This window comes from Salvelinus namaycush, chromosome 29 (genome assembly GCF_016432855.1).
Source record: "Salvelinus namaycush isolate Seneca chromosome 29, SaNama_1.0, whole genome shotgun sequence".
NCBI classification, from domain to species: Eukaryota; Metazoa; Chordata; class Actinopteri; order Salmoniformes; family Salmonidae; genus Salvelinus; species Salvelinus namaycush.
This window is the reverse complement of record NC_052335.1, coordinates 12,635,647-12,660,946: the sequence shown is the minus strand read 5'-3', so window position 1 is coordinate 12,660,946 and position 25,300 is coordinate 12,635,647. Positions and strand designations below refer to the sequence as shown.

Here is a 25,300-nt window from a genome sequence, read left to right as displayed (position 1 = left end):
TGCACGCTCAGTCCCCGCAAGGCACTACAGAGGGTAGTGCGTATGGCCCAATACATCACTGGGGCCAAGCTTCCTGCTATCCAGGACCTGTATACTAGTCGGTGTCAGAGGAAGAAATTGCCAAGGTCTCCAGCCACCCTAGTCATAGACTGTTCTCTCTGCTACCGCACGGCAAGCGGTACCGGAGCACTATATCTAGGTTCAAAAGCCTTCTTAACAGCTTCTTCAAATGGCTACCTGGACTATTTGCATTGTCCCCACGCAACCCCCCATTTTTACACTGCTGCTATTCTCTGTTTATTATCCATATATAGTCACTTTACCTCTACCTACATGTACATATTACCTCTACCTCGACTAACCGGTGCCCCCGCACAATGACTCTGGACCGGTACCCCCCGTATATAGCCTCGCTACTGTTATTTTATTTATTTATTTTTTACTTCAGTTTATTTTTGAAAATACTTTCTTCTTAAAATGGCATTGTTGGTTAAGGGCTTGTAAGTAAGCATTTCACTGTAAGGTCTACACCTGTTGTATTCGGTGCATGTGACAAATAACATTTAATTTTATTTGATTGAAGTGGATTTAACAAGTGACATCAATAAGGGATCATAGCTTTCACCTGGATTCAGCTGGTCAGTCTATGTAATGGAAAGAGCAGGTGTTCCTAATGTTTTGTATACTCAGTATATGGTAGTAGAAATAGAGGTTGTAGTAATAAAGAGGTAAAATTAGACATGGTAGTTGTGGTAGCAGCAACACAATTGGAAAAAGTTGTTGTGGTGGAATATTTTAAATTATACCCAATAGACACACACTGTATTTTCTCACACCTATATAATAGTTTAAATACTCACTTTTACCAGTGACTTTCAGGCCACCTATCATGGTCTTAGTCTTGACTTCTTTAAATATGTGGTCACAGAAGTCTCTGGACTGCATCACAAAGGAGGGTTCCAAGTCAGCATCTGTCAACTCCTCCATGCGTTTCATTTTCTCAGAGTTGGCAGGTCGTTCAAAGACAAAACACCAGCGGGGGGAAAAGAATTTCCGCAGACAATCACGAGGCAGGTTGTATTGAACAATCTTCTTGCTAGTACCTTCGAAAAAATTACATAAATGAACAGATAGAACAAATTACAAGACAGCAATCCATGTTGTTGTTTTGTTTACCTGGCCACTGTCTCCAAATGCTAATTGTCCAAATCATCTTAAAGTAACTTAATTGAGCTACACAATCAATTGAAGACACTTTAGGATGATTTGGACATGAAATGTAAAAAATGCTAATATATGGACCATTGATATTAACAAATTAGCATTTGGAAACAGTGGCCAGGTAAACAAAACCAAAGCATGGATTGCTGTCTAACTTTGGCAACTAAAATGTAATTTGGTAATTTGGATGAACTGTCCTTTTAAGTAGAACTTTAAGTACCATATATTCAGTGTCATTAATCCATCTGTAGTATTCTCACCTGGTTTCAGTTTAAGAGCATTATCCAGGTACTGATGTGCTGTGATGGGTTTTCCATCGAGCTTTAAATCTAGTCCGAAATCTCTGACCGTCCACACAAAAGACGGAAAGAAACGGACATAGTCTGCAGATTCATCAACGTCTCCCTCAACCGACTTCACCTTAATGAGGTCTGTCAGTTCTGTCACATAGCTTTAGGGGGCGGTGTTGAGGACAATAACCCAGACATATCCACACCATAGACTTAGTTAGATGACACATCTTTGTTTCTGTCCAATCATGGCATCTGTGAGAGCATGGGCAGCGCCATTGAAGCCATCTCCATTTTGAAGTAGTACATTTCCCACTACCACTTTCCCACTACTACTTCTATGAGTTGGTAAACAAATTGAAAGGGTACATACTGCCACCTAGAGTGTTGTTTGAATAGGTATAAAGCCAAGGTTGGCGAGTTACTGTCACCTGCAGTTATGGACTGTTTGCTCATGAGTATAATTAATTGGCTGACCCCTCCTGATGACCTGGATGGAATTGTGTGGTCCTATCTTAACCCATAGGAAGTCATACCCAGTTGACTACTTTAAAATGGTGGAAGTCCTCAATGGCAATGTCCATGCAAAAACTGGTTATGTAGTGATCTCCATCTCTCTATGATCCCAACACTGAGGCTGTGACCAAATTCTACAGGGTACTGCTATTTAGAACCTTATTTGGTAACGCTTCACATTAAGTTGCCCTTATTACTATGTAACTAACACATTAATAACATGGTAGTTAAATAGGCTTTGACCATGTAATTACATGGTAATAGGTGTGTTGTGGAATTAATTATAACACAATTGGAGCAAGGAATGTGTAATTACACTATTCCACCTGTGTAATTACTGTGTTCCACATGTGTTATTACACATTTTCTTGTTCCACTATGTAACTAATGTTTTATAATTACACATTTGAAATTCACCTGTAAATTACCATGTTAATGACTCAATATACCATGTTAATGACTCAAATATTCAATATAGACAAGAAAAATACAATAATTTGTGTGTTATTAGTTTAAGCACACTGTGTCTATTGTCGTGACTTAGATGAAGATCAGATCAAATTTTTTGACCAATTTATGCAGAAATGCAGGTAATTCCAAAGTGTTCAACGTATTTACATTTTTCCATTAGGGAACGCCTTCTCTGTGAAGTGCACGTCTGCAATAACTGAATTCGCCCTTGTACTCCTTCTAAACAACGCAAATTGAAAAAACTTGACAAAGGGTAAATTCCACAAAAATTAGTACACTCTGTTCATAACAGATTATAGCTTTGGAAACAGAAAACTGTATAGAGATTTGGGCTGTCCCCGACCCCAAAAATATCTTGGTCGACCGAGAGTCGCCTGTTCTTTCAACCAATCGATTGTTTGACATTTTTAAATATATATATTTTTCCATATATAGACACATCCTATGTGGTTTAATCAAATCAACTATATGTACTGAGCTTGTCTAAAGCTTTAAGAGCTCTGTTTGATGAAATCATTAAGACACACAAATGACTAGAGGGAGTCTGACCGCAATTGATATGATTGTGCCGGGCCGGGCTCAGACTTGCTGCGCTGTGTAAAAAAAAAGGCAGCGAGTGACTGTGTGACTAGCACCCGTTGTCTCTCTCTCCTCTCTGCTACATCGACCTCCTCAGAACATTAACGGTGTTTATGGTGCTGTCCGTGTGTTAAAGTAATTTAAATGTTGAAAGATAATGATGAAATAATTCCACTCTGAAACCTTATAACTGTATGAAATTGATTAGGATCATAACATTATTGTTAATGATGTGTGTAGTTTTACTCAGTAAAATTATAATAAATTATGTGTGTAGTTTTAGTCAGAATTAGGGTAAAACAATATATCTGTACAATATGTCTTCATAGTATCTTAAACATAGACTGTCTGAGCAAAATTCGGTGCCGACCTTGGCTAGGGGCCACTGAGAGATTTGGGAGAGGGCAGGGAGTACTTCTCACGGCCTCCCTAATCTTGGGCGAGGACAGGGAGTACTTCTCACGGTCTCCATAATCTTTGTCGGCTGGGTAGTGATACAGTATGTGCGTAGGATACCTACTGTTTGTGTGTGAATGTAAGTGCGTAAGGAGCCAGTATAAAATGAATGATTTTGTACAACGGACTAGCGCTCTCGTGAATAAACATGTTGACTATCATAGCTGGGCCTCCGTCTGTTTCAGTCAACCAGAATCTTACAAATCCTGAGTAGTTTAATTGAAGTGGTTTATGAACATTGAGAACATAATTCTCGTAACACCGTGTTGCTGAAGCTGCAACATAATTACAGACATTTCTGACTGAAATGTTTTGTTACCGAAATCCCTCAAAAATATTCCCTATTTCCTCAAACCTTGCTCTCTTTGTGACATATCACATCATAGCATATCATAGTCATATGACTAAATTGGTTATAACAAACTCTGAACATGGTAACACACTTGACAGCAAAATGGATGCAGAGGACGTGACAAATAAACTCTAAATGGGGGAATGTTCACTGGTTGCTCAGGAGGTAAAGGGGAAGTCAGATGTGTGGAATAAATTGATCTAGTTGTGGAAAATACTGGAGATCAAGATAAATAAGGAAAGGAGCAAGCACTGCGTAGATATTATGTGTGCGAAACAGGTGCTGTTAGATTACAATAGAATTTTTCCTGACCGTTTAGAACAATGTAAACAACACTAAATTGGTGGCAGGTAGCCTAGTGGTTGGAGCATTGGGCCAGTGACCGAAAGGTTGCTAGATCGAATCCCCGAGCTGTCGTTCTGCCCCTGATCAAGGCAGTCATTGTAAATAAGAATTTGTTCTTAACTGACTTGCCTAGTTAAATAAAATAAATGAATTAAAAGCCTACCAGTCTGTTGGCACGTTTATTTTATTTATATTTATATTTATATATTATATATATTTATATATAATATTATATATATTTATATATATTTTTGTAAAACCTTTATTATAGCAAAGACTAAAAACAGTTGTATGCATTCGTGAATGCAATTGCCGAAATGGAACGGTTTATTTACTTTTTACGCTAATTATTCAAAGGTCGCTTTGTTATTTAATTTTAAAGCTAAAATGCTTGATTGTGTTTCAAAGAATGAATTAATTAGAATGAAGCATGAATGACTCGTATGCTGTGTGATGATATGAACTAATGAATTACTGATTGATACAGTAGCCTATATACAGTTGAAGTTGGAAGTTTACATACACTTAGGTTGGAGTCATTAACCTCTCTTGGGTAGGGGGTAGTATTTAGAATTTTGGATGAATGAGGTGCCCAATGTAAACTGCCTGTTACTCAGGCCCAGAAGCTAGGATATGCATATGCACTACCATGCATATCCTATGGTAGAATTGGATAGAAAACACTCTAAAGTTTCCAAAAAATAACGTCTGTGAGTATAACAGAACTGATATGGCAGGCGAAAACCTGAAGAAAATCCATCCAGGAAGTGGGATATTTTTGATATGGGTACTTTTCTATTGAATGCCTATACAGTATCTGTTGGGTTAGGGCCCAGATTGCAGTTCCTATGGCTTCCACTAGATGTTAACAGTCTTTAGACATGGTTTCAGGTTTGTATTCTGAAAAACAAGGAAGAATGAGACCATTTTCTATGTGGCATGCAGAATGAACCAGAGCTGTTTTGTGCGCGTGACCGATTGCTCGCCGTTCGTTGTTTTTCCTTTCTATTGAAGACGCTATTGTCCGGTTGAAATATTATCAATTATTTAGACAATAGACAACCTGAAGATTAATTATAAACATCGTTTGACATGTTTCGACGAACTTAACCGGTACTATTAGGATGTATTCGTCTGCATGTCGTGACCGCCTTTGAGCCAATGGATTACTGAACAAAATGCGCCAACAAAACTGAGTCTTTGGGACATAAAGAGGGACTTTATCGAACAAAACAAACATTTATTGTGTAACAGGGACTCCTGAGAGTGTAAACATATGAAGATCATCAAAGGTAAACTATTAATTTTATAGCTATTTCTGACTTTTGTAATTCCTTTACTTGGTTGTAAAATGTTTGTATGCTTTTGTAAGCGGGGCGCTGTCCTTAGATAATCGCATGGTATGCTTTCGCCGTAAAGCCTTTTTGAAATCTGACACAGCGGCTGGATAAACAAGAGGTTAATCTTTAAACCGATGTATAACACTTCTATTTTTATGAATGTTTAATTTGACTATTTCTGTATTTTGAATTTGGCGCTCTGCAATTTCACCGGATGCTGCCCATAAGAAGTTAAAACTCGGTTTTCAACCACTCCACAAATTTCTTGTTAACAAACTATAGTTTTGGCAAGTCGGTTAGGACATCTACTTTGAGCATGACACAAGTAATTTTTCCAACAATTGTTTACAGACTGATTATTTCACTTATAATTCACTGTATCACAATTCCAGTGGGTCAGACGTTTACATACACTAAGTTGACTGTGCCTTTAAACGGAATTAAAAAATTCCAGAAAATGATGTCATGGCTTTAGAAGCTTCTGATAGGCTAATTGACATCATTTGAGTCAATTGGAGGTGTACCTGTGGATGTATTTCAAGGCCTACCTTCAAACTCCGTGCCGCTTTGCTTGACATCATGGGAAAATCAAAAGAAATCAGCCAAGACCTCCGATTTTTTTTGTTAGACCTCCACAAGTCTGGTTCATCATTGGGAGCAATTTCCAAAAGCCTGAAGGTACCACGTTCATCTGTACAAACAATAGTACGCAAGTATTAACACCATTGGACCACGGAGCCATCATACTGCTCAGGAAGGAGACACGTTCTGTCTCCTAGAGATGAACGTACTTTGGTGCGAAAAGTTCAAATCAATCCCAGAACAACAGCAAAGAACCTTGTGAAGATGCTGGAGGAAACAGGTACAAAAGTATCTATATCCACAGTAAAATAAGTCCTATATCGACATAACCTGAAGGGCCGCTCATAAAGGAAGAAGCCACTGCTCCAAAACCGCCATAAAAAAAGTCAGACTACGGTTTGCAACTGCACATGGGGACAAAGATCGTAGAAATCTTTGAAATAGAACTGTTTGGCCATAATGACCATCGTTATGTTTGGAGGGAAAAAAAGGGAGGCTTGCAAGCCGAAGAACACCATCCCAACCGTGAAGCACGAGGGTGGCAGCATCATGTTGTGGGGGTGCTTTGCTGCAGGAGGGACTGGTGCACAAAATAGATTGCATCATGAGGATGGAAAAAAGTCAAGGTATTGGAGTGGCCATTACAAAGCCTTGACTTCAAACCCATAGAAAATGTGTGGGCAGAAGTGAAAAAGCGTGTGCGAGCAAGGAGGCCTACAAACCTGACTCAGTTACTCCAGCTCTGTCAGGAGGAATGGGCCAAGATTCACCCAACTTATTGAGGGAAGCTTGTGGAAGGCTACCCGAAACGTTTGACCCAAGTTAAACAATTTAAAGGCAATGCTACCAAATACTAATTGAGTGTATGTAAACTTCTGAATCACTGGGAATGTGATGAAAGAAATAAAAGCTGAAATAAATCATTCTCTTGTCATACGGTGGGTGTAGCTGGTGTATGGAAGTCAGGCGCAGGAGAGCAGAGATGAGTGGACAAAGCACTTTACTGAGGCAATATTTAGAACAGAACGCAACCGCGTCACAAAAAAACAAATGCCCAAAGAACAAGTGAGGCAGCACTTGGCTAGAAGACCGGTGGCTAGAAGACCGGTGACGTCGATCGCCGAACGCCGCCCGAACAAGGAGAGGGAACGACTTCGGCGGAAGTCGTGACATCTCTCTACTATTATTCTGACATTTCACATTCTTAAAATAAAGTGGTGATCCTAACTGACCTAAGACAGGGAATTTTTACTAGGATTAAATGTCAGGAATTGTGAAAAACTGAGTTTAAAAGTAATTGGCTACTTATTATTATAATGATGATCATAACAATAATAGTAGTAATAATAACAATAAGAAAGAGATCAAGAAAAAGGAGGGTTATTTTTCTGACAATTTGGAACAGTAAATTGGAACAACACTAAATAAATAATAAGTAATACCAGAGAGGCTGTTCTAACAAAAAAATAAGTGCAACCCTTGTATTACAGCATAGCAAATATTAAAAACAGTCAAATCTGTGAAATTGTTTATCCGACATGTTGTGGTTGTGTGAGGATTGGAGCTCACTGAATTAGTAGGCTATTAAACAAACACTCAAACAGGAAACACAAGAAGGATCTGTCTTATTTCTGTAGATATACTGTATATGTCTACATTTAAAAGTTAGGCTATTGATTATAGACCAAATTAAGTTGGGGTTTCCTCTCTCCTCACTTTTCTTAGACAATTAAGGCAAGGGCTGTTTTCTCGTCTTCTGACTGCGCTTCTGCCTCCGCCACATTGTTCTCAACACCAATCTGCTTGTTAACGTTGCTATTATGCACATAGCAACATAGTCTAGGAAAAGGCACCAATTTAACAGCGCACTGATGTTTCAGAACCGCAGACAGCGACCACTATCAAACGCAGGAGAAAGTGCATTTGTTATAAAATAATGCTGTTTTTATTAATATTGCACCATTGTCCTTAACCATATATATTTTCAGTAGCACATGCCTTAGAGTGATGGACTGTACCATCCCCACATCCTCCACAATGGATTAGTCCACTCAGACTGGCGCGAATCAGAAAGCTGTCTTATACACCAAGATTTATTATTATTTTTTGCTACTGCTCGACTAAAGAAATATCGGTCGACCAACAGCCTATCGACCAAACAATAGAACAGTCGACTAAATGGGGTCAGCACTAATAGAGATCAAATGTTTCATTGATAAGAACATTTGCAGAATGTCGGCCAAAATCCATCTCGCTCCATCTTCACCCACTACCGAGCTTCCTCTCGCCACTATATTTGGTAGTGAGTGGAAACACCAAGCGGATGCTTCACATTTATACATCCGGTGAAATATCTGTCTCATTGTTCTATCTGTGGCTTAGCTAGCCAACGTCGCCATGACATCGCCTACAAGGGTGATCAGGGATTTCTACTGGAGAAGCAGTTTCTGCCTATCTTCATTCATACTGTACTGTCTTTGGAAATAACATGTGGCTTCCATTTTGGCTGCAAAGGAGAGTGTGAGATGTCAGTGTGATGTCACTTCCTGGTGACAGCCCAGCGTTCTTCTGGCTTCTTATTTTGAATGTGCAAACGTACAATGTCAGTCACTAAATCGCAAACAAAAATGTTTCATGAGTTATGTAGCACTATATTGGATCACTCCAATACGGCTCTGCTGTCCCCCCACACGGTTTGGCTTGTGCCATCTCGTTTGGGTTTGGTCCTTGTTTTTATTACTTGTGACAGAGTGTACCAACCTGGGCGATACTTGGTTTGGTCGAGCATTATTGGCGGCGCTGAGGGTTTGTCTTAGTTGTCTGTGTGACTTGTCTGTCCACCAACCCTCCCGGTTTTAGCCTTCGGATCCGGGGACCGAGCCTACCCTGCAAGATCGGGCGACTGTGTATGTTTCGCTCCGGCGGACTTGCAGTTCTCCCCTGAGAGTGAGCTAGGTGTCGTGAGGCGCATCACGTTTTCATCTCTCACAGGATGCAGCCATCTTGCCTAGACTCTTGTGTGTTCCACGGTGAATGAGCTATGCAAAGTAGCTAGCTTAACGAGAGGTGACCATTGCAGGACGAAGCACAGTTATAAACACACTTTTCCTTATGTCCTGTCAACCTGAATCCCCACGTATGAAGCAAGAAATAAGCTATAAACGTGTGTGAGGTAGAATGCCTTGCCCCTTCATGGTCAAGCAGTTCACACTCCACGTCTCCTCCTTCAGATAATGTATGAGACTAAGGCTGATACTGTATGTCCCATTCTATACTATCATACAGTATTGCACACTATATACACAGTAATCTTACACTGTTGGTCTGAGTTTATGCTAGCCTCACCATAGTGAGATTACACTGGTGTTGTTTTTTCAGAGCTGAGTTGAGATAGTTTTCTGTCACTATTTTACAGTACAGACAGTAACTGTCATAGTTTCCCATGGAAACTCACATCTTAGCTCTATTACACTGAGGGTTTCAGTGTGTAGTTGGGTTTACTGTAGTTCTGTTGCACTACTTTACAGTACAGACAGTAACTATCCCTTAATTGGAAACTGACAGCTCTATTACATTACTGTTTTTTGTTCTTCACACAGTGTGTAGCTGGGTTTACTATAGTTTTTCTGTTGCTCTACTTACGGTAGGCTACATACATACAGTAACTATGTTAGTTTCCAGTGACTATCCTAGTTTTCCCTTGGAAACGCACTCTTCAGCTCTATTGAACTGCTGTTTTCACACAGTGTGTAGCTGGGTTTACAATAGTTGTTTGTTGTACTATTTTACAGTAAAACAGTAACTATATTAGTTTCCCTTGGAAACTCACATCTCAACTCTATTACACTGAGGGTTTCAGTGTGTAGCTGTGTTTACTATAGTTCTGTTGTACTACTTTACAGTACAGGCAATAACTATCCTAGTTTCCAGTAACTATCTTAGTTTTCCTTGGAAACTTACTTTTCAGCTATATTACACTGCTGTTTTTCACACAGTGTGTAGCTGGATACCATATTGGAAGGATACCATATTGGAGTGATCCAATAGCTCGCATAACCATGGTTACATTTGTAACCTTTTTTTTATATTTTTTTGCGATTTTGTAGAAGTGAGTTCACCAGGAAGTGATGTCATACTGACCTCTCACCTCTCACAAGCTCCTCTGTAGCCAAAATAGGAGCCACATGTTATTTCTGTCTCTTAATTTGTTGTGTTAATAAAGGTTTGTTATGTAAGTCTCAAAACAGTGAAATAATATTGTTAACTAAATGTTTCATAACTTTAATGACGATTGTCTTTATTGACCAAGTTAGAAAACGCTTTGACATTGTGCCAGTGCTTACAGTAACTTGCTTTCTAGCTAACAACATTAATTAGCAAAATTCTAGCTAGCTAGCTTTACCACCCTGTGTTATTACATTTTACTAACTAGTTAGTACGTTTTACTAATAGTTCTTGCATTGAGTCTGAAATGGGGAATTGAATTTGAATGGTTTGAATATGAATCTTTGTCAAATCCACTAAAGAAAAGTCAAAATGTTCTCCTGTCTCCTTAATTCTCCTTGTTAGCCTATTGTCTGCAAAGGTTGTTACATTGTAACTACAAAGTCATAAAACATTTCACTTCACTTTATATTAAAGCTGCACTATGTAACTTAGTGGGTGACCCAAAGTTTTGTTTTTGCGACTTTTACTTTCGGTTTTATACACCAGCTGAAAATACAATATTTTTTGTTTGTGAAAAGATATTTCACACCGGTTTAGATGATTGTCTATACTATACATTGCTTGTGTTGTCACAAACTGAAATTCGGCAATCTCTCCATATTGCACCTTCAAGTTTCTTGCTCCTGGATAAGTACATTGTAAATACATGTATATCCCTTGTAACAACATTTTAATTAGAGAGTTGGTTGATAAAGTTCAATGTAGGTAAATGTTATCCTAATGTTCTCCTGTCTCAATTTCTCCTGGTTAGTCTATTGTCTGTAAAGATTGTTACATTGTAACTACATACATGTAGTAATTATAAAAGTTAAGACCGACTGGGTTTCACTTTACTATAAGTTGCTTGCTACTGGGTAGATAGGATATACTTGTAATTATCATGTATGTAACTACATTGTTCTTACATTACACTTGATTTGGTATAGCCTTTGAGCCAGGTCAAAACACAGAAATAAACTAATTGAAAATGACCGGTAGTTAATAACAGGGTGTGCATTGTTACAATTGTTGTTACCAGGTCCTAGCCTATTTATTAACCCTGGTATTACATGCAGATTCAGTGGTAGTGGCACCTTGAAGTTACATGTAACTAGGTCACATTTTGGTTTGAGTTATTAACATGGTAATTCACAGATGACTTTCAAATGTGTAATTACAAAACATTAGTTACATAGTGGATCAAGAGAATGTGTAATAACATCAGTAGTTACATATGTGGAATAAGCTTCCAATTGTGTAATAACTGATTCCGCAACAACCTTGTTACAGTACCATGTAATTACATGGTAAAAACGTATGTAACTACCATGTTGTTAACAGTTATTACCGTGTCAGCTACATAGTAATAGGGGCAACTTAATGTAAAGTGTTACCCATGATTTATTTTGTAGAAATGTATGCAGTGAGCTACAAAAATAAACATATTTGTTGTTTACATTGGGTGAGATTGTATTGAATAGTATAACACCACCAGGTTGCAACGGGCATAATATCTAGTTTGAGGGTGTGGCCTGTAACCCTTTCAGCTTTCTGCAAAGTCAAGTCTCCAAAGCTAAGTCTCCCAAACCTTACCACAGCTACTGCTATTTTTCATTACAGTGGCAGAAAAACAATAGCCTGGTTCCAGATCTGTTTATGCTTTTTTGCCAACTCCTAACCCCATTGTTATGCATGACAGCACAAACCGATCTGGGACCAGGCTAGAAAACGACCCTTTGCTCTGGGCACTATCTCCCCTTCCCCATCTCTGCTGAAGGATACTGCAGTTTCTCCAGGGCGTAGTTGTCGATGGTGCCCATGCTGTTGTACACCAGGGCGCTGCTCAGAAGAACAGCCAGGGAAAAGATCCAGTTGTCATTACTATCATCACCCTGTCAACACAGAAAGATGAGTTAGGTGTTACTGGAGTGATGAGTGAAATAAAGTCAGGGAGTAGTTTAAAGTTCAAGGAGAAAAAGTTTAAAGTTTGTATAATTTCTAAAATGTGCCTTTACTCTGCTGCATGTTATATGTACTGTATGCATTTTCATTGCATACAATATTTTGACAATGAAGAGCCTCTAATTATTACAGTAGTAGCCTTGCATGTAAATATGTTAAATGTATAACCTTGATCTCCCACCTTCTCCACATCCCCCAGCCCCTCTGTATCCAGCAGCACCAAGGTGTGGTCTGATTTTATTGGGTGGGGCACACACCACATCCAGATGCCCTTAGTCTGGGACTGAATTGTGGCTCCAAGGGCAAAACCTTGAGGAATGAGGATAATAGAAAAACATTTTTAGTACATTTACCTTTGGGCTAGAGGCAGCTGAATGAAGTGTAATAGTGTCACTTTTTTTTGTATAGCGCTATCAATTTATAGGCAAAAAGCAAAGCTCTTTAAGTGCAGAAAATAAGTGCAAAAAGATCATTAGAAATGTCATGTGCTGAACACAAAAAAAGACCAGTACAAGACATGCAGACAACCGACATGGGCAACCAGGTCCTCCCCACAAACATAATTCTCCTGCCCCAATACATGGACTTATTCAAAATGTCTTTTCAGTGTTGACATAGATTTACCAGACCAGGCCCACCTCAACTCAGCCCAGCTCTACACAGCACCGACCACTACCCTAGGGTCTGGCAAAACAATGTTGAGGGTAGTGCACCACATGATGCAGTCCACACCCATGTATCATTCACATCATGAGCCTACACATGCTGAGAGTTTGGAACTTAGCCAGCCACACTGCCCTCCAAACCATGTTGTGGAAAATATTGAATCAAATACTTCTCAGATACCGGAGCTTGTGAATTCAAATACACTTTATTACAGAGAGCAACACAGCTGAGCAATTCCATGGACGAACTGACTCTTCATTCTTAGTGCTTGGCTTTTATACAGTCTTACCCTTACATAACATCATCACTCCACTTTACGAATCATGTTGTCTTACTTAGTTTCCATTCTCTTATTGGCTCAGACATTGGGGCATAGATTCTATTGGAGGCATGACATGCATACTCCTACTGGTGCCTATCACTAATGAGCTAATGTTCCTGTCCAAAGGTCTTCACAAGTTCAGGCCAATGTTGTCTATGTATGATTAACCCATGCACATGTCAAAGTCTCAGCTTACTCAACAAATAGCTGCAGGTTGTAGATGTGTCCATTAACGAGAATACACATTTATTTATTGGTGGGATTTACTGCCCCCCTGCTGCCGTGGCAGATGATATTGGTGCTATATCTGAGTGTTTAACACCTTTTCTGTCCTCAGAGTTGGTCATTATAGGGGATTTAAATCTGGATTGGCTATGCCTGGCCTCAGAACAATTTAAGAGTATATTAATTGATTTTAGTCTGACTCAATTGATTTCAAAAACCACACAGTGAAATGTGAAAAACCCTATTAACTCTTCATTGATTAATTTAATTCTTACTAATAACCTCCATAAATATGTGTCTAGTGGAGTATTTGCATATGATCTCAGTGATCATTGTCCAATAGTATGTATTAGAGATATGACACAGCTAAATACTAATCCTTGTTAAATTAAGAAGAAAACGTTTTCTGTTCAAGGGTTTTTACATGACATGTTCTACTCTCATTTAGCTGTATTCCTGACCCTGAGTTTATTCCTCTAGTAGATAAACATGGCCCTTTTAAACATTTCAGAGTCAAAGATACAGTGAGGGAAAAAAGTACATTATGCTTTGGGGGTGTTTTTCTGCTAAGGGGACAGGACAACTTCACCGCATCAAAGGGACGATGGACGGGGCCATGTACCGTCAAATCTTGGGTGAGAACCTCCTTCCCTCAGCCAGGGCATTGAAAAGGGGTCGTGGATGGGTATTCCAGCATGACAATGACACAAAACACACGGCCCAGGCAACAAAGGAGTGGCTCAAGAAGAAGCACATTAAGGTCCTGGAGTGGCCTAGCCAGTCTCCAGACCTTAATCCCATAGAAAATCTGTGGAGGGAGCTGAAGGTTCGAGTTGCCAAACGTCAGCCTCGAAACCTTAATGACTTGGAGAAGATCTGCAAAGAGGAGTGGCACAAAATCCCTCCTGAGATGTGTGCAAACCTGGTGGCCAACTACAAGAAACATCTGACCTCTGTGATTACCAACAAGGGTTTTGCCACCAAGTACTAAGTCATGTTTTGCAGAGGGTGTCAAATACTTATTTCCCTCATTAAAATGCAAATCAATTTATAACATTTTTGACATGCGTTTTTCTGGATTTTTTGGTTGTTATTCTGTCTCTCACTGTTCAAATTAACCTACCATTCAAATTATAGACTGATCATTTCTTTGTCAGTGGGCAAACATACAAAATCAGCAGGGGATCAAATACTTTTTTCCCTCACTGTATATCAAACCATTGGTTTTTTTCTGAGTTATCTGAGCTCATTCAGATGAGAAATCAGACCTTGGCCAAATCAATGAAACTGACTCTGTAGTGGACTGGCAATCTTTCATACAATTGAGAAACAGATGTACTATCTCGATTAAGAAAGCTAAACCAAGCTAGTTTTTAAGCTATATCTCTGGCTCTGCTGGTGATCCTTCTATGTTTTGGAAAACAGTAAATGCACTGAAACGTACAAATTCATTTTCTTCCCTGCCTAAGCAAGTTCTGTCTAACTATGACATCATAACTGAGAAAAATTTGTTAAGTGATGCTTTTAATCATAATTTTATCTCAACAAACCTTTTATTTGAGAGAAACAGTGGTGTAGTTGACCCTGGCCAGTCAATCGACTGCCCTATCCTCTGCCAGCCTCTAGCTTACTCAACGGTTACCCGTCAACTTCTAGTGAATGTTTGTTTTCATTTCAACTATTTACTATCTGTGATGTGCTAGATGCCTTGCTGGAGCTGATATGTTTGATCAATTTTTGCTGCAGCAGCTCTCTGGCACCCTGATTGCTGAATCATTAACCCATATTTTTTACCTGATGATTAAATCTGGTACTATCCCCAAGGTTTGGAAGGTGGCCCATGTACTCCCTCTTCAAAAAGGTGGTGAGCCTTGTGACCTAAATAATTATCGGCCTATTTCTAGACTTTCTTGCCTGGCTAAAATATTAGAATCCTTGATTAATTCTAAGCTAAGATCTTTGAAATGTACTCTAAATGTACATCAGTCAAGTTTTAGACCAGGTCATGGCACTATCTCTGCTGCATCCTTAGGTATAAATTATGTGGTTAACTGTATAGGTAAAAGGCAACATAGTGCTGCCCTCTTCATTGACCTGTCAAAGTCTTTCGATACTGTTTATCACTCACTGCTAATTCGGGGGTTTTCCTCAATTGGCCTAGAACAGGCTGTATGTGACTACTGATCGTGTTAAATCAGGTTTCCTAGATATTATGAAAGGTGTCCCGCAGGGGTCGATTCTGGGTCCTGTACTTTTTACATTAACAATATCGACTTGTCTGTAAAAAATGTAAACCTGTACTTGTATGCCGATGATACTGTTGTGTATGCTATTGCCCCCACTGTTGACCAGGCTCTATCTGAACTACAGTCTGCCTTCATATTACAGAAAAACTTTATTGATCTGAAATTAGTACTGAATGCAGGTAAAACTAAGTACACTACATGACCAAAAGTATGTGGACACCTGCTCGTCGAACAGCTCATTCCAAAATCATGGGCATTAATATGAAGTAGGTCCCCCCTTTGCTGCTATAACAACCTCCACTCTTCTGGGAAGGCTTTCCACTAGATGTTGGAACGTTGCTGCTGGGACTTGCTTCCATTCAGCCACAAGAGCATTAGTTTGGTTGGGCACTGATGTTGGGTATTAGGCCTAGCTCGCAGTCAGCGTTTCAATTCATCCCAAAGGTGTTTGATGGGGTTGAGGTCAGGGCTCTGTGCAGGCCAGTCAAGTTCTTCCACACGGATCTCGACAAACCATTTCTGTATGGACCTCACTTTGTGCATGGGGGGCATTGTCATGCTGAAACAGGAAAGGATCTTCCCCAAACTGTTGCCACAAAGTTGGAAGCCTGAAATCATGAAGAATGTCATTGTATGCTGTAGCGTTAAGATTTCCCTTCACTGGAGCTAAGAGGCCTAGCACAAACCATAAAAAATAGCTCCAAACCATTATTCCTCCTCCACTAAATTTTACAGTTGGCACTATACATTCGGGCAGGTAGCGTTCTTCTGGCATCTGCCAAACCCAGATTCGTCCATCGGTCTGCCATATGGTGAAGCGTGATTCATCACTCCAGTCCAATGGCAGCTAGCTTTACACCACTCCAGCCGAAGCTTGGCAATGCGCATGGTCATCTTAGGCTTGTGTGTGGCTGCTCGGCCATGGAAACCCATTTCATTAAGCTCCTGACGAACAGTTCTTGTGCTGACGTTGCTTCCAGAAGCAGTGTGGAACTCAGTAGTGAGTGTTGCAAACGAGGACAGACAATTTTTACGTGCTATGCACTTCAGCACTTGGCAGTCCCATTCTGTGAGCTTGTGTGGCCTACAACTTTGCGGCTGAACAGTTGTTGATCCTAGAAGTTTCTACTTCACAATAACAGCATTTACAGTTGACCGGGGCAGCTCTAGCAGGGCAGATATTTGATGAACTGACTTGTTGGAAAGGTGGCATCCTATGACGGTGCCACTTTGAAAGTCATTGAGCTCTTCAGTAAGGCGATTCTACTGCCAATGTTTGTCTATGGAGATTGCATGACTGTGTGCTCGATTTTATACACCTGTCAGTAACGGTTGTGACTGAAATAGCCAAATCCACTAATTTGAAGAGGTGACCACATACTTTTGTATATATAGCGTATACGTTGTTCTCTAGAGCGCATAAAAATAAGTCTGATGATTTAAGTATACAGTATGTATTTTGGATGGTGTCCATGTTGATCGTGTCCCTGCTTACAAATATCAAGCCATCTGGATAGTTGAAAAGCTGTCTTTTAAAAAGCATATAGATGAGTTAGTTAAGAAGCTGAGAATAAAAATGGGCTTCTTCTATAGAAATAGGCCTGCCTCTCACTAGATAGTAGAAAGCAGATTATTCAGTCAACGTTCCTATCGGTCATAGACTATGGCAACATCATCTATGGCTACTGTGACTATTTGAGCAAAATGTAGGCCTACCAACAAAACCAATGGAGAAAATCCCATAACATTTTCACATAGAAATAGCTTCTGATTTCTATGATAGCCTACAGTAGCCTATATGTGGTGTTCAATGCAGAATTGCATTTAAAAACGTTTTTACATTATGAATCAAATCAAATTTTATTTGTCACACACATTGTTAGCAGATGTTAATGCGAGTGTAGCGAAATGCTTGTGCTTCTAGTTCCGACAATGCAGTAATAACCAACGAGTAATCTAACCTAACAATTCCACAACTACTACCGTATACACACAAGTGTAAAGGGATAAAGAATATGTACATAAAGATATATGAATGAGTGATGGTACAGAACGGCATAGGCAAGATGCAGTAGATGGTATAGAGTACAGTATATACATATGAGATGAGTAATGTAGGGTATATAAACATAAAGTGGCATAGTTTAAAGTGGCTAGTGATACATGTATTACATAAAGATGGCAAGATGCAGTAGATGATATAGAGTACAGTATATACAGTGGGGAGAACAAGTATTTGATAACCTGCAAAATCGGCAGTGTTTCCTACTTACAAAGCATGTAGATGTCTGTAATTTTTATCATAGGTACACTTCAACTGTGAGAGACGGAATCTAAAACAAAAATCCAGAAAATCACATTGTATGATTTTTAAGTAATTCATTTGCATTTTATTGCATGACAGAAGTATTTGATCACCTACCAACCAGTAAGAATTCCGTCTCTCACAGACCTGTTAGTTTTTCTTTAAGAAGCCCTCCTGTTCTCCACTCATTACCTGTATTAACTGCACCTGTTTGAACTCGTTACTTGTATAAAAGACACCTGTCCACACAGTCAATTCAACAGACTCCAACCTCTCCACAATGGCCAAGACCAGAGAGCTGTGTAAGGACATCAGGGATAAAATTGTAGACCTGCACAAGGCTGGGATGGGCTACAGGACAATAGGCAAGCAGCTTGGTGAGAAGGCAACAACTGTTGGTGCAATTATTAGAAAATGGAAGAAGTTCAAGATGACAGTCAATCACCCTCGGTCTGGGGCTCCATGCAAGATCTCACCTCGTGGGGCATCAATGATCATGAGGAAGGTGAGGGATCAGCCCAGAAATACACGGCAGGACCTGGTCAATGACCCGAAGAGAGCTGGGACCACAGTCTCAAAGAAAACCATTAGTAACACACTACGCCGTCATGGATTAAAATTCTGCAGCGCACGCAAGGTCCCCCTACTCAAGCCAGCGCATGTCCAGGTCCGTCTGAAGTTTGCCAATGACCATCTGGATGATCCAGAGGAGGAATGGGAGAAGGTCATGTGGTCTGATGAGACAAAAATAGAGCTTTTTGGTCTAAACTCCACTCGCCGTGTTTGGAGGAAGAAGTATGGAGTAGTGGGCCAAAATCCCTGCTGCAGTGTGTGCAAACCTGGTCAAGAACTACAGGAAACGTATGATCTCTGTAATTGCAAACAAAGGTTTCTGTACCAAATATTAAGTTCTGCTTTTCTGATGTATCAAATACTTGTCATGCAATAAAATGCTAATGAATTACTTAAAAATCATACAATGTGATTTTCTGGATTTTTGTTTTAGATTCCGTCTCTCACAGTTGAAGTGTACCTATGATAAAAATTACAGACCTCTACATGCTTTGTAAGTAGGAAAACCTGCAAAATCGGCAGTGTATCAAATACTTGTTCTCCCCACTGTACATATACATATGAGATGAGTAATGTAGGGTATGTAAACATTATATTAAGTGGCATTGTTTAAAGTGGCTAGTGATACATTTTTACATAAATTTCCATCAATTCCCATTATTAAAGTGGCTGGAGTTGGGTCAGTATGTTGGCAGCAGCCACTAAATGTTAGTGGTGGCTGTTTAACAGTCTGATGGCCTTGAGATAGAGGCTGTTTTTCAGTCTCTCGGTCCCTGCTTTGATGCACCTGTACTGACCTCGCCTTCTGGATGATAGCGGGGTGAACAGGCAGTGGCTCGGGTGGTTGTTGTCCTTGATGATCTTTATGGCCTTCCTGTGACATCGGGTGGTGTAGGTGTCCTAGAGGGCAGGTAGTTTGCCCCCGGTGATGCGTTGTGCAGACCTCACTACCCTCTGGAGAGCCTTACGGTTGTGGGCGGAGCAGTTGCCGTACCAGGCGGTGATACAGCTCGACAGGATGCTCTCGATTGTGCATCTGTAGAAGTTTGGAGTGCTTTTGGTGAAGCTGAATTCCACAACCATCTCCTTTGTTTTGTTGACGTTGAGTGTGAGGTTATTTTCCTGACACCACACTCCGAGGGCCCTCACCTCCTCCCTGTAGGCCGTCTCGTCGTTGTTGGTAATCAAGCCTACCACTGTAGTGTCGGCCGCAGAATTGATGATTGAGTTGGATGGCTACGCAGTCGTGGGTGAACAGGGAGTACAGGAGAGGGCTCAGAATGCACCCTTGTGGGGCCCCAGTGTTGAGGATCAGCGGGGTGGAGATGTTGTTACCTACCCTCACCACCTGGGGGCGGCCCGTCAGGAAGTCCAGTTCCCAGTTGCATAGGGCAGGGTCGAGACCCAGGGTCTCGAGCTTGATGACGAGTATGGTGTACTATGGTGTTAAATGCTGAGCTGTAGTCGATGAACAGCATTCTCACATAGGTATTCCTCTTGTCCAGATGGGTTAGGGCAGTGTGCAGTGTGGTTGCGTCGTCTGTGGACCTATTGGGTCGGTAAGCAAATTGGAGTGGGTCTAGGGTGTCAGGTAGGGTGGAGGTGATATGGTCCTTGACTAGTCTCTCAAAGCACTTCATGATGACGGAAGTGAGTGCTACGGGGCGGTAGTCGTTTAGCTCAGTTACCTTAGCTTTCTTTGGAACAGGAACAATGGTGGCCCTCTTGATGCATGTGGGAACATCAGACTGGGATAAGGATTGATTGAATATGTCCGTAAACACACCAGCCAGCTGGTCTGCGCATGCTCTGAGGACGCGGCTAGGAATGCCGTCTGGGCCTGCAGCCTTGCAAGGGTTAACACGTTTAAATGTTTTACTCACCTCGGCTGCAGTGAAGGAGAGCCTGCAGGTTTTGGTAGCGGGCCGTGTCAGTGGCACTGTATTGTCCTCAAAGCGAGCAAAAAAGTTATTTAGTCTGTCTGGGAGCAAGACATCCTGGTCCGCGACGGGGCTGGTTTTCTTTTTGTAATCCGTGATTGACTGTAGACCCTGCCACATACCTCTTGTGTCTGAGCTGTTGAATTGCGACTCTACTTTGTCTCTATACTGGCACTTAGCTTGTTTGATTGCCTTGGAGGGAATAGCTACACTGTTTGTATTCGGTCATGTTTCCGGTCACCTTGCCCTGGTTAAAGCAGTGGTTGGCGCTTTCAGTTTCACGCAAATGCTGCCATCAATCCATGGTTTCTGGTTTGGGAATGTTTTAATCGTTGCTGTGGGTATTATGTCGCCGATGCACTTTCTAATGAACTCGCTCACCGAATCAGCGTATTCGTCAATGTGGTTGTTGGACGCAATGCGGAACATATCCCAATCCACGTGATCGAAGCAGTCTTGAAGCGTGGAATCAGATTGGTCGGACCAGCGTTGAACAGACCTGAGCGCGGGAGCTTCTTGTTTTAGTTTCTGTTTGTAGGCTGGAAGCAACAAAATGGAGTCGTGGTCAGCTTTTCCGAAAAGAGGGCGGGGGAGGGCCTTATATGCGTCGCGGAAGTTAGAATAACAATGATCCAGGGTTTTACCAGCCCTGGTAGCACAATCGATATGCTGATAGAAGGGCTTGACATTAATTAATAATTTTTTACTTGGTCTGTAACACCATGGGCCAAATAGGACACTGTAAATTACATTGTATTGTGTTGTATGATGCAAGAAACCACTTTACAAAATAAAATGAATAAGAATTAGACAATGTCAGATTATTTGCATATTTAAACCTGTCTTAAAATACAACACTGCCCGTTAAATTAAGACATAAGCTTTTTACCTGACTGGCTTTTCAAAGACAGCTTGAAATGTAGCCTACATGTTTTGTGCTCTTGTAGCAAGCAGTAACTCCCCATTGCATACCTATACTTACCTATAACTGGGCTAGTAACTCGCTAACTAGCAAAGAATATTGACAAATGTGCACACACACACGGCTCTGCACTCTGATCTGAAAAGTGAATTCACTCCCTGGTGATTGAAAGTCAGCTTGTGGGCTACCCCGCCAATATAAATTCTACTCGGTTGCACTCTGGCTCTGCCTACAACAAAATCGTAGACTCAGTCTTGCAAAGTTAGATTTGTTTTGGTTTGGTTTGTTGCATTGAAAATTGGCTGATAATATGTTGATCTACAGTATATAGTAACAGGCTGACTACACCGCTGCGTCGCAAAATAAATGTAGAAATCTATATTATTCAATTATTGCACCCACACTGCTCGCACACGCCAACAAGCGTCTGCATTGCCAAGGGCTAACACGGAACCCAAACCGGCTGCGCGCGTGCACCATCGTGTGCCATCTCCTCATTGGTTATACCAATGTGGGTGACTGAAAGACAAATGAGGTCGGTGGCGGTAATGCACCTAATTTATGAAAGTTGCCAATCGCAATATAAAGTCAAGAGAAGAAAAAGACTAGAAGAAGGAGAGATGATTAGAAACGATTCGGTTGACCATTTTATGTGTGGATTAATTGTTGGAGTAGAGGAACTTGTGCATTTCAGGTAAAATAACAACTCAATGTTTATATCCCAGGACAAATTAGCTAGAAACAACAAGCTAGCTAAATAGGACAAATTAGCTAGCAAGTGCAAGCTAGCTAGCTGAATTGCCATAAAGGTTTAATGCTTTTCGACCTGTACCCAAGTTAATGTAATTGGTTCAGAGTTTGTTTGATATTTTAACCTGCATGTTGTGATCGCGTTTGGTGTGGGGGGACAAAACAAATTTATGCACGATGACGCACGCGCGCAGCCGGTTTGTGTTCCTTGTAAGTGCAAACTACTGGGGCGAATTCAGTGTAGTGTGCAAGTATTTGTGTGCAAATATTCCATTTGCTGCGGAAATCTCACAAAGTCATTTAATGCATGGAAAACCTAGAGAATATCAGTAGCTACTGTATGTGTTGTATTTGGGGAACCTAATACCGCTAAATGTCTTACAGCCGTATTATGGTGTCGGATTTGAGAGTGTTGTCAGCAAAACAAAATCAATGTTGATTTTAGAAAGCATATGTCGATCCTGATGGAGCAGCTGTAGAGTTTCAAATTCCTGTGCGTAAGAACTTGTAAGCAGAGCCTCTACAGTACTTTCTGAAGCATCTAAGGAAATTTGCTATATACTGTAGCCTGTCAGACCCTAATAATTACTAACCAGGCCTACTACCAGCGTAGAATAATATATTGATTTAGCTAATAAATTAAGGTAATAATTAATGTGCCCACCTTTGTTCGTCCCAGCCAGTTTGTTCATGAGGTATGACTTGCCGGTGCGGTACAGGCCGACCACTGCCACCACTACCACATGCTGCTCAATCTGGCTCAGGGTTTCCAGTGCGCTGCGGACCACACACAGTTTCCCTTCACTGTCGTTCTCAATTAGACACACTGGCCCCTTCATGGACACTGTTTGGCCTGCCATTACTTTGTCCTATAGAAACACACGGGCAAAGACACAAACAAATAACAATATAAACACAACAAATGCTCTTTATTTTGTTTGGGATCAGACAAATACAACATCCTCCCAGTGCAGTAATACAGGATGTGTGATTTATTATGCTGGTATGCCTTATCATACTGGTACAGAGCCTTCTGAAAGGATTCACACCCCTTGACTTTTTCCACATTTTGTTGTGTTACTGCCTGAATTTACATTTGATTAAATTGAGATTGAATTACACCCCATAGGAATCAACAATAACCCATGTTGTCAAAGTGGAATGATGTTTATTTTTTTATTAACCAAAAAATAAAAAGTTTAAGTCAATAAGTATTTAACCCCTTTGTTATGGCAAGCCTAAATAAGTTAAGGGGTAAAACCTTGCTTAACAAGTCACATAGTAAGTTGCATGGACCCCCTCTGTGTGCAATAATAGTGTTTAACATGATTTTTGACTATGACTATGATTTATGACTATGTACCCCACACATACAATTATCTGTAAGATCCCTCAGTCAAGCAGTGAATTTTGGCCTGTACGGAATAAAAAATATTCCAAAACATGCATACTCTTTGCAACAAGGCACTAAAGTAATACTACAGGAAATGTGGCAAAGCAAATAACTTTTTGTCCTGAATACAAAGTTATGTTGGGGCAAATCCAATACAACACATTACTGAGTACCACTCCATATTTTTAAGCATTGTGGAGGTTGCATCATGTTATGGGTATGCTTGTAATGGTTAAGGACTGGGGAGTTTTTTCAGGATAAAAAATACATGGAATGGAGCTAAGCACAGGCAAAATCCTAGAGGAAATCCTGATTCTGTGTGCTTTGCACCAGACACTGGGAGATTAATTCACATTTCAGCAGGACAATAACCTAAAAAATAAGGCCAAATCTACACTGGAGTTGCTTACCAAGACGATAGTGAATGTTCCTGAGTGGCCGAGTTACAGGTCTGACTTAAATCTGCATGAAAATCTATGGCAAGACCTGAAAATAGTTTTTTTTTAGATTATTTATTTCATCTTTATTTAACTAGGCAAGTCAGTTAAAGAAAAGCTCTTAGAAACCTACCCAGAAAAACTCACAGCTGTAATCACTGCTAAAGGTGATTCTAACATATATTGATTGACTCTGGGTTGAATACTTATCTTAAAAAGATACTATATTAGCATTTTGCTTTAAAAAAAAATGTTTATGTAAAACATTTTTTTCTCACTTTGACATGAGTATTTTGTGTAGATAATTGACCAAAAATTACAATTAAATGCATTTTAATCCCACTTTGTAAAAATCAAGGTGTGAATACTTTCTGAATGCGCTGTAAATGAGTTGAAGTATTTGGAACATGCAATATTATAATATGCCTCCCCATTTATTTGAAATATGGTTATTTTTGATAACTCTGGACAAATTTATGCTCACACAAAATGTCACCCTGAAGTTAGAACCGGAGCAGAGATGAAGAAATTACAATGTTGCAATAATAAATAAAATCTCTGCCAAGTATATATTATCACTGCATTGTACATGACCAAACATGAGGTAAGATCTAGGATCTAATATTTTTCAAATAACTAATTACAAATAAATGAAGTGAAGAAGATCTTACCTGTAGACCAGAGTTTAGCTTCAGCTGTGCAGTATGCGTATTGTTCAGAGTTCTAATGAGCTGTTGGCGACAATAAAAAGCTTGTAATATTGAAACTGAAACTCTCACGTTTCCAAGAAAGCACATGGGGTGGTTTCCTGGCACACAGTAATGGACTGACATCTGTTCAGGAAACCACCCCTTAATCGTTATGTGCCAGAAGAAGATGCATCTTGTTATTGGATTGTGGTTGATATAGTTTCTCTTTTAGTTTTACAATATAAAGTCCAACCAGGTAGCAGAGCACATCATAAAATATCAGATGTTGTCAGCGATTGTGTGCAGATATGTAGCGGAGTCAGGCGCAGGACACATGTGTTGAGCAACACAACGGAGTTTACTCAAAATACAAGCAAAATTCCACATAGGAATAATAACTAGCACATACAACAACCACTAACGACACAAACAATCACGGACAGAACAGAACTGTATGCAAGAGGGTTAAATAGGGAACATGATAGGGGAATTGAAACCAGGTGTGTGTAATA

At 40.2% G+C, this 25,300-nt stretch overlaps 1 protein-coding gene across 4 annotated transcripts in view; it reads right to left on the bottom strand.

The window, feature by feature from the left end:
* Positions 1-24,858, bottom strand: part of LOC120024533 (guanylate-binding protein 1-like) — a 30,993-nt gene extending 6,135 nt beyond the window's left edge. The window contains exons 1-6 of one of the 4 annotated variants that reach the window (XM_038968808.1): positions 24,771-24,858; positions 22,934-23,138; positions 12,502-12,629; positions 12,141-12,250; positions 1,482-1,672; positions 861-1,103 (exon numbers count right to left, since the gene is read on the bottom strand). In XM_038968808.1, coding sequence (XP_038824736.1) covers positions 861-1,103; positions 1,482-1,672; positions 12,141-12,250; positions 12,502-12,629; positions 22,934-23,129 — 868 coding nt within the window. In that variant the 5' untranslated portion in view covers positions 23,130-23,138; positions 24,771-24,858. Of the gene's footprint in view, positions 1-860; positions 1,104-1,481; positions 1,673-12,140; positions 12,251-12,501; positions 12,630-12,958; positions 13,226-22,933; positions 23,139-24,770 lie in introns of those variants that run through there. The other 3 variants (XM_038968811.1, XM_038968810.1, XM_038968809.1) reach the window with 3 other exon arrangements.
* Positions 24,859-25,300: the final 442 nt, after the last annotated feature.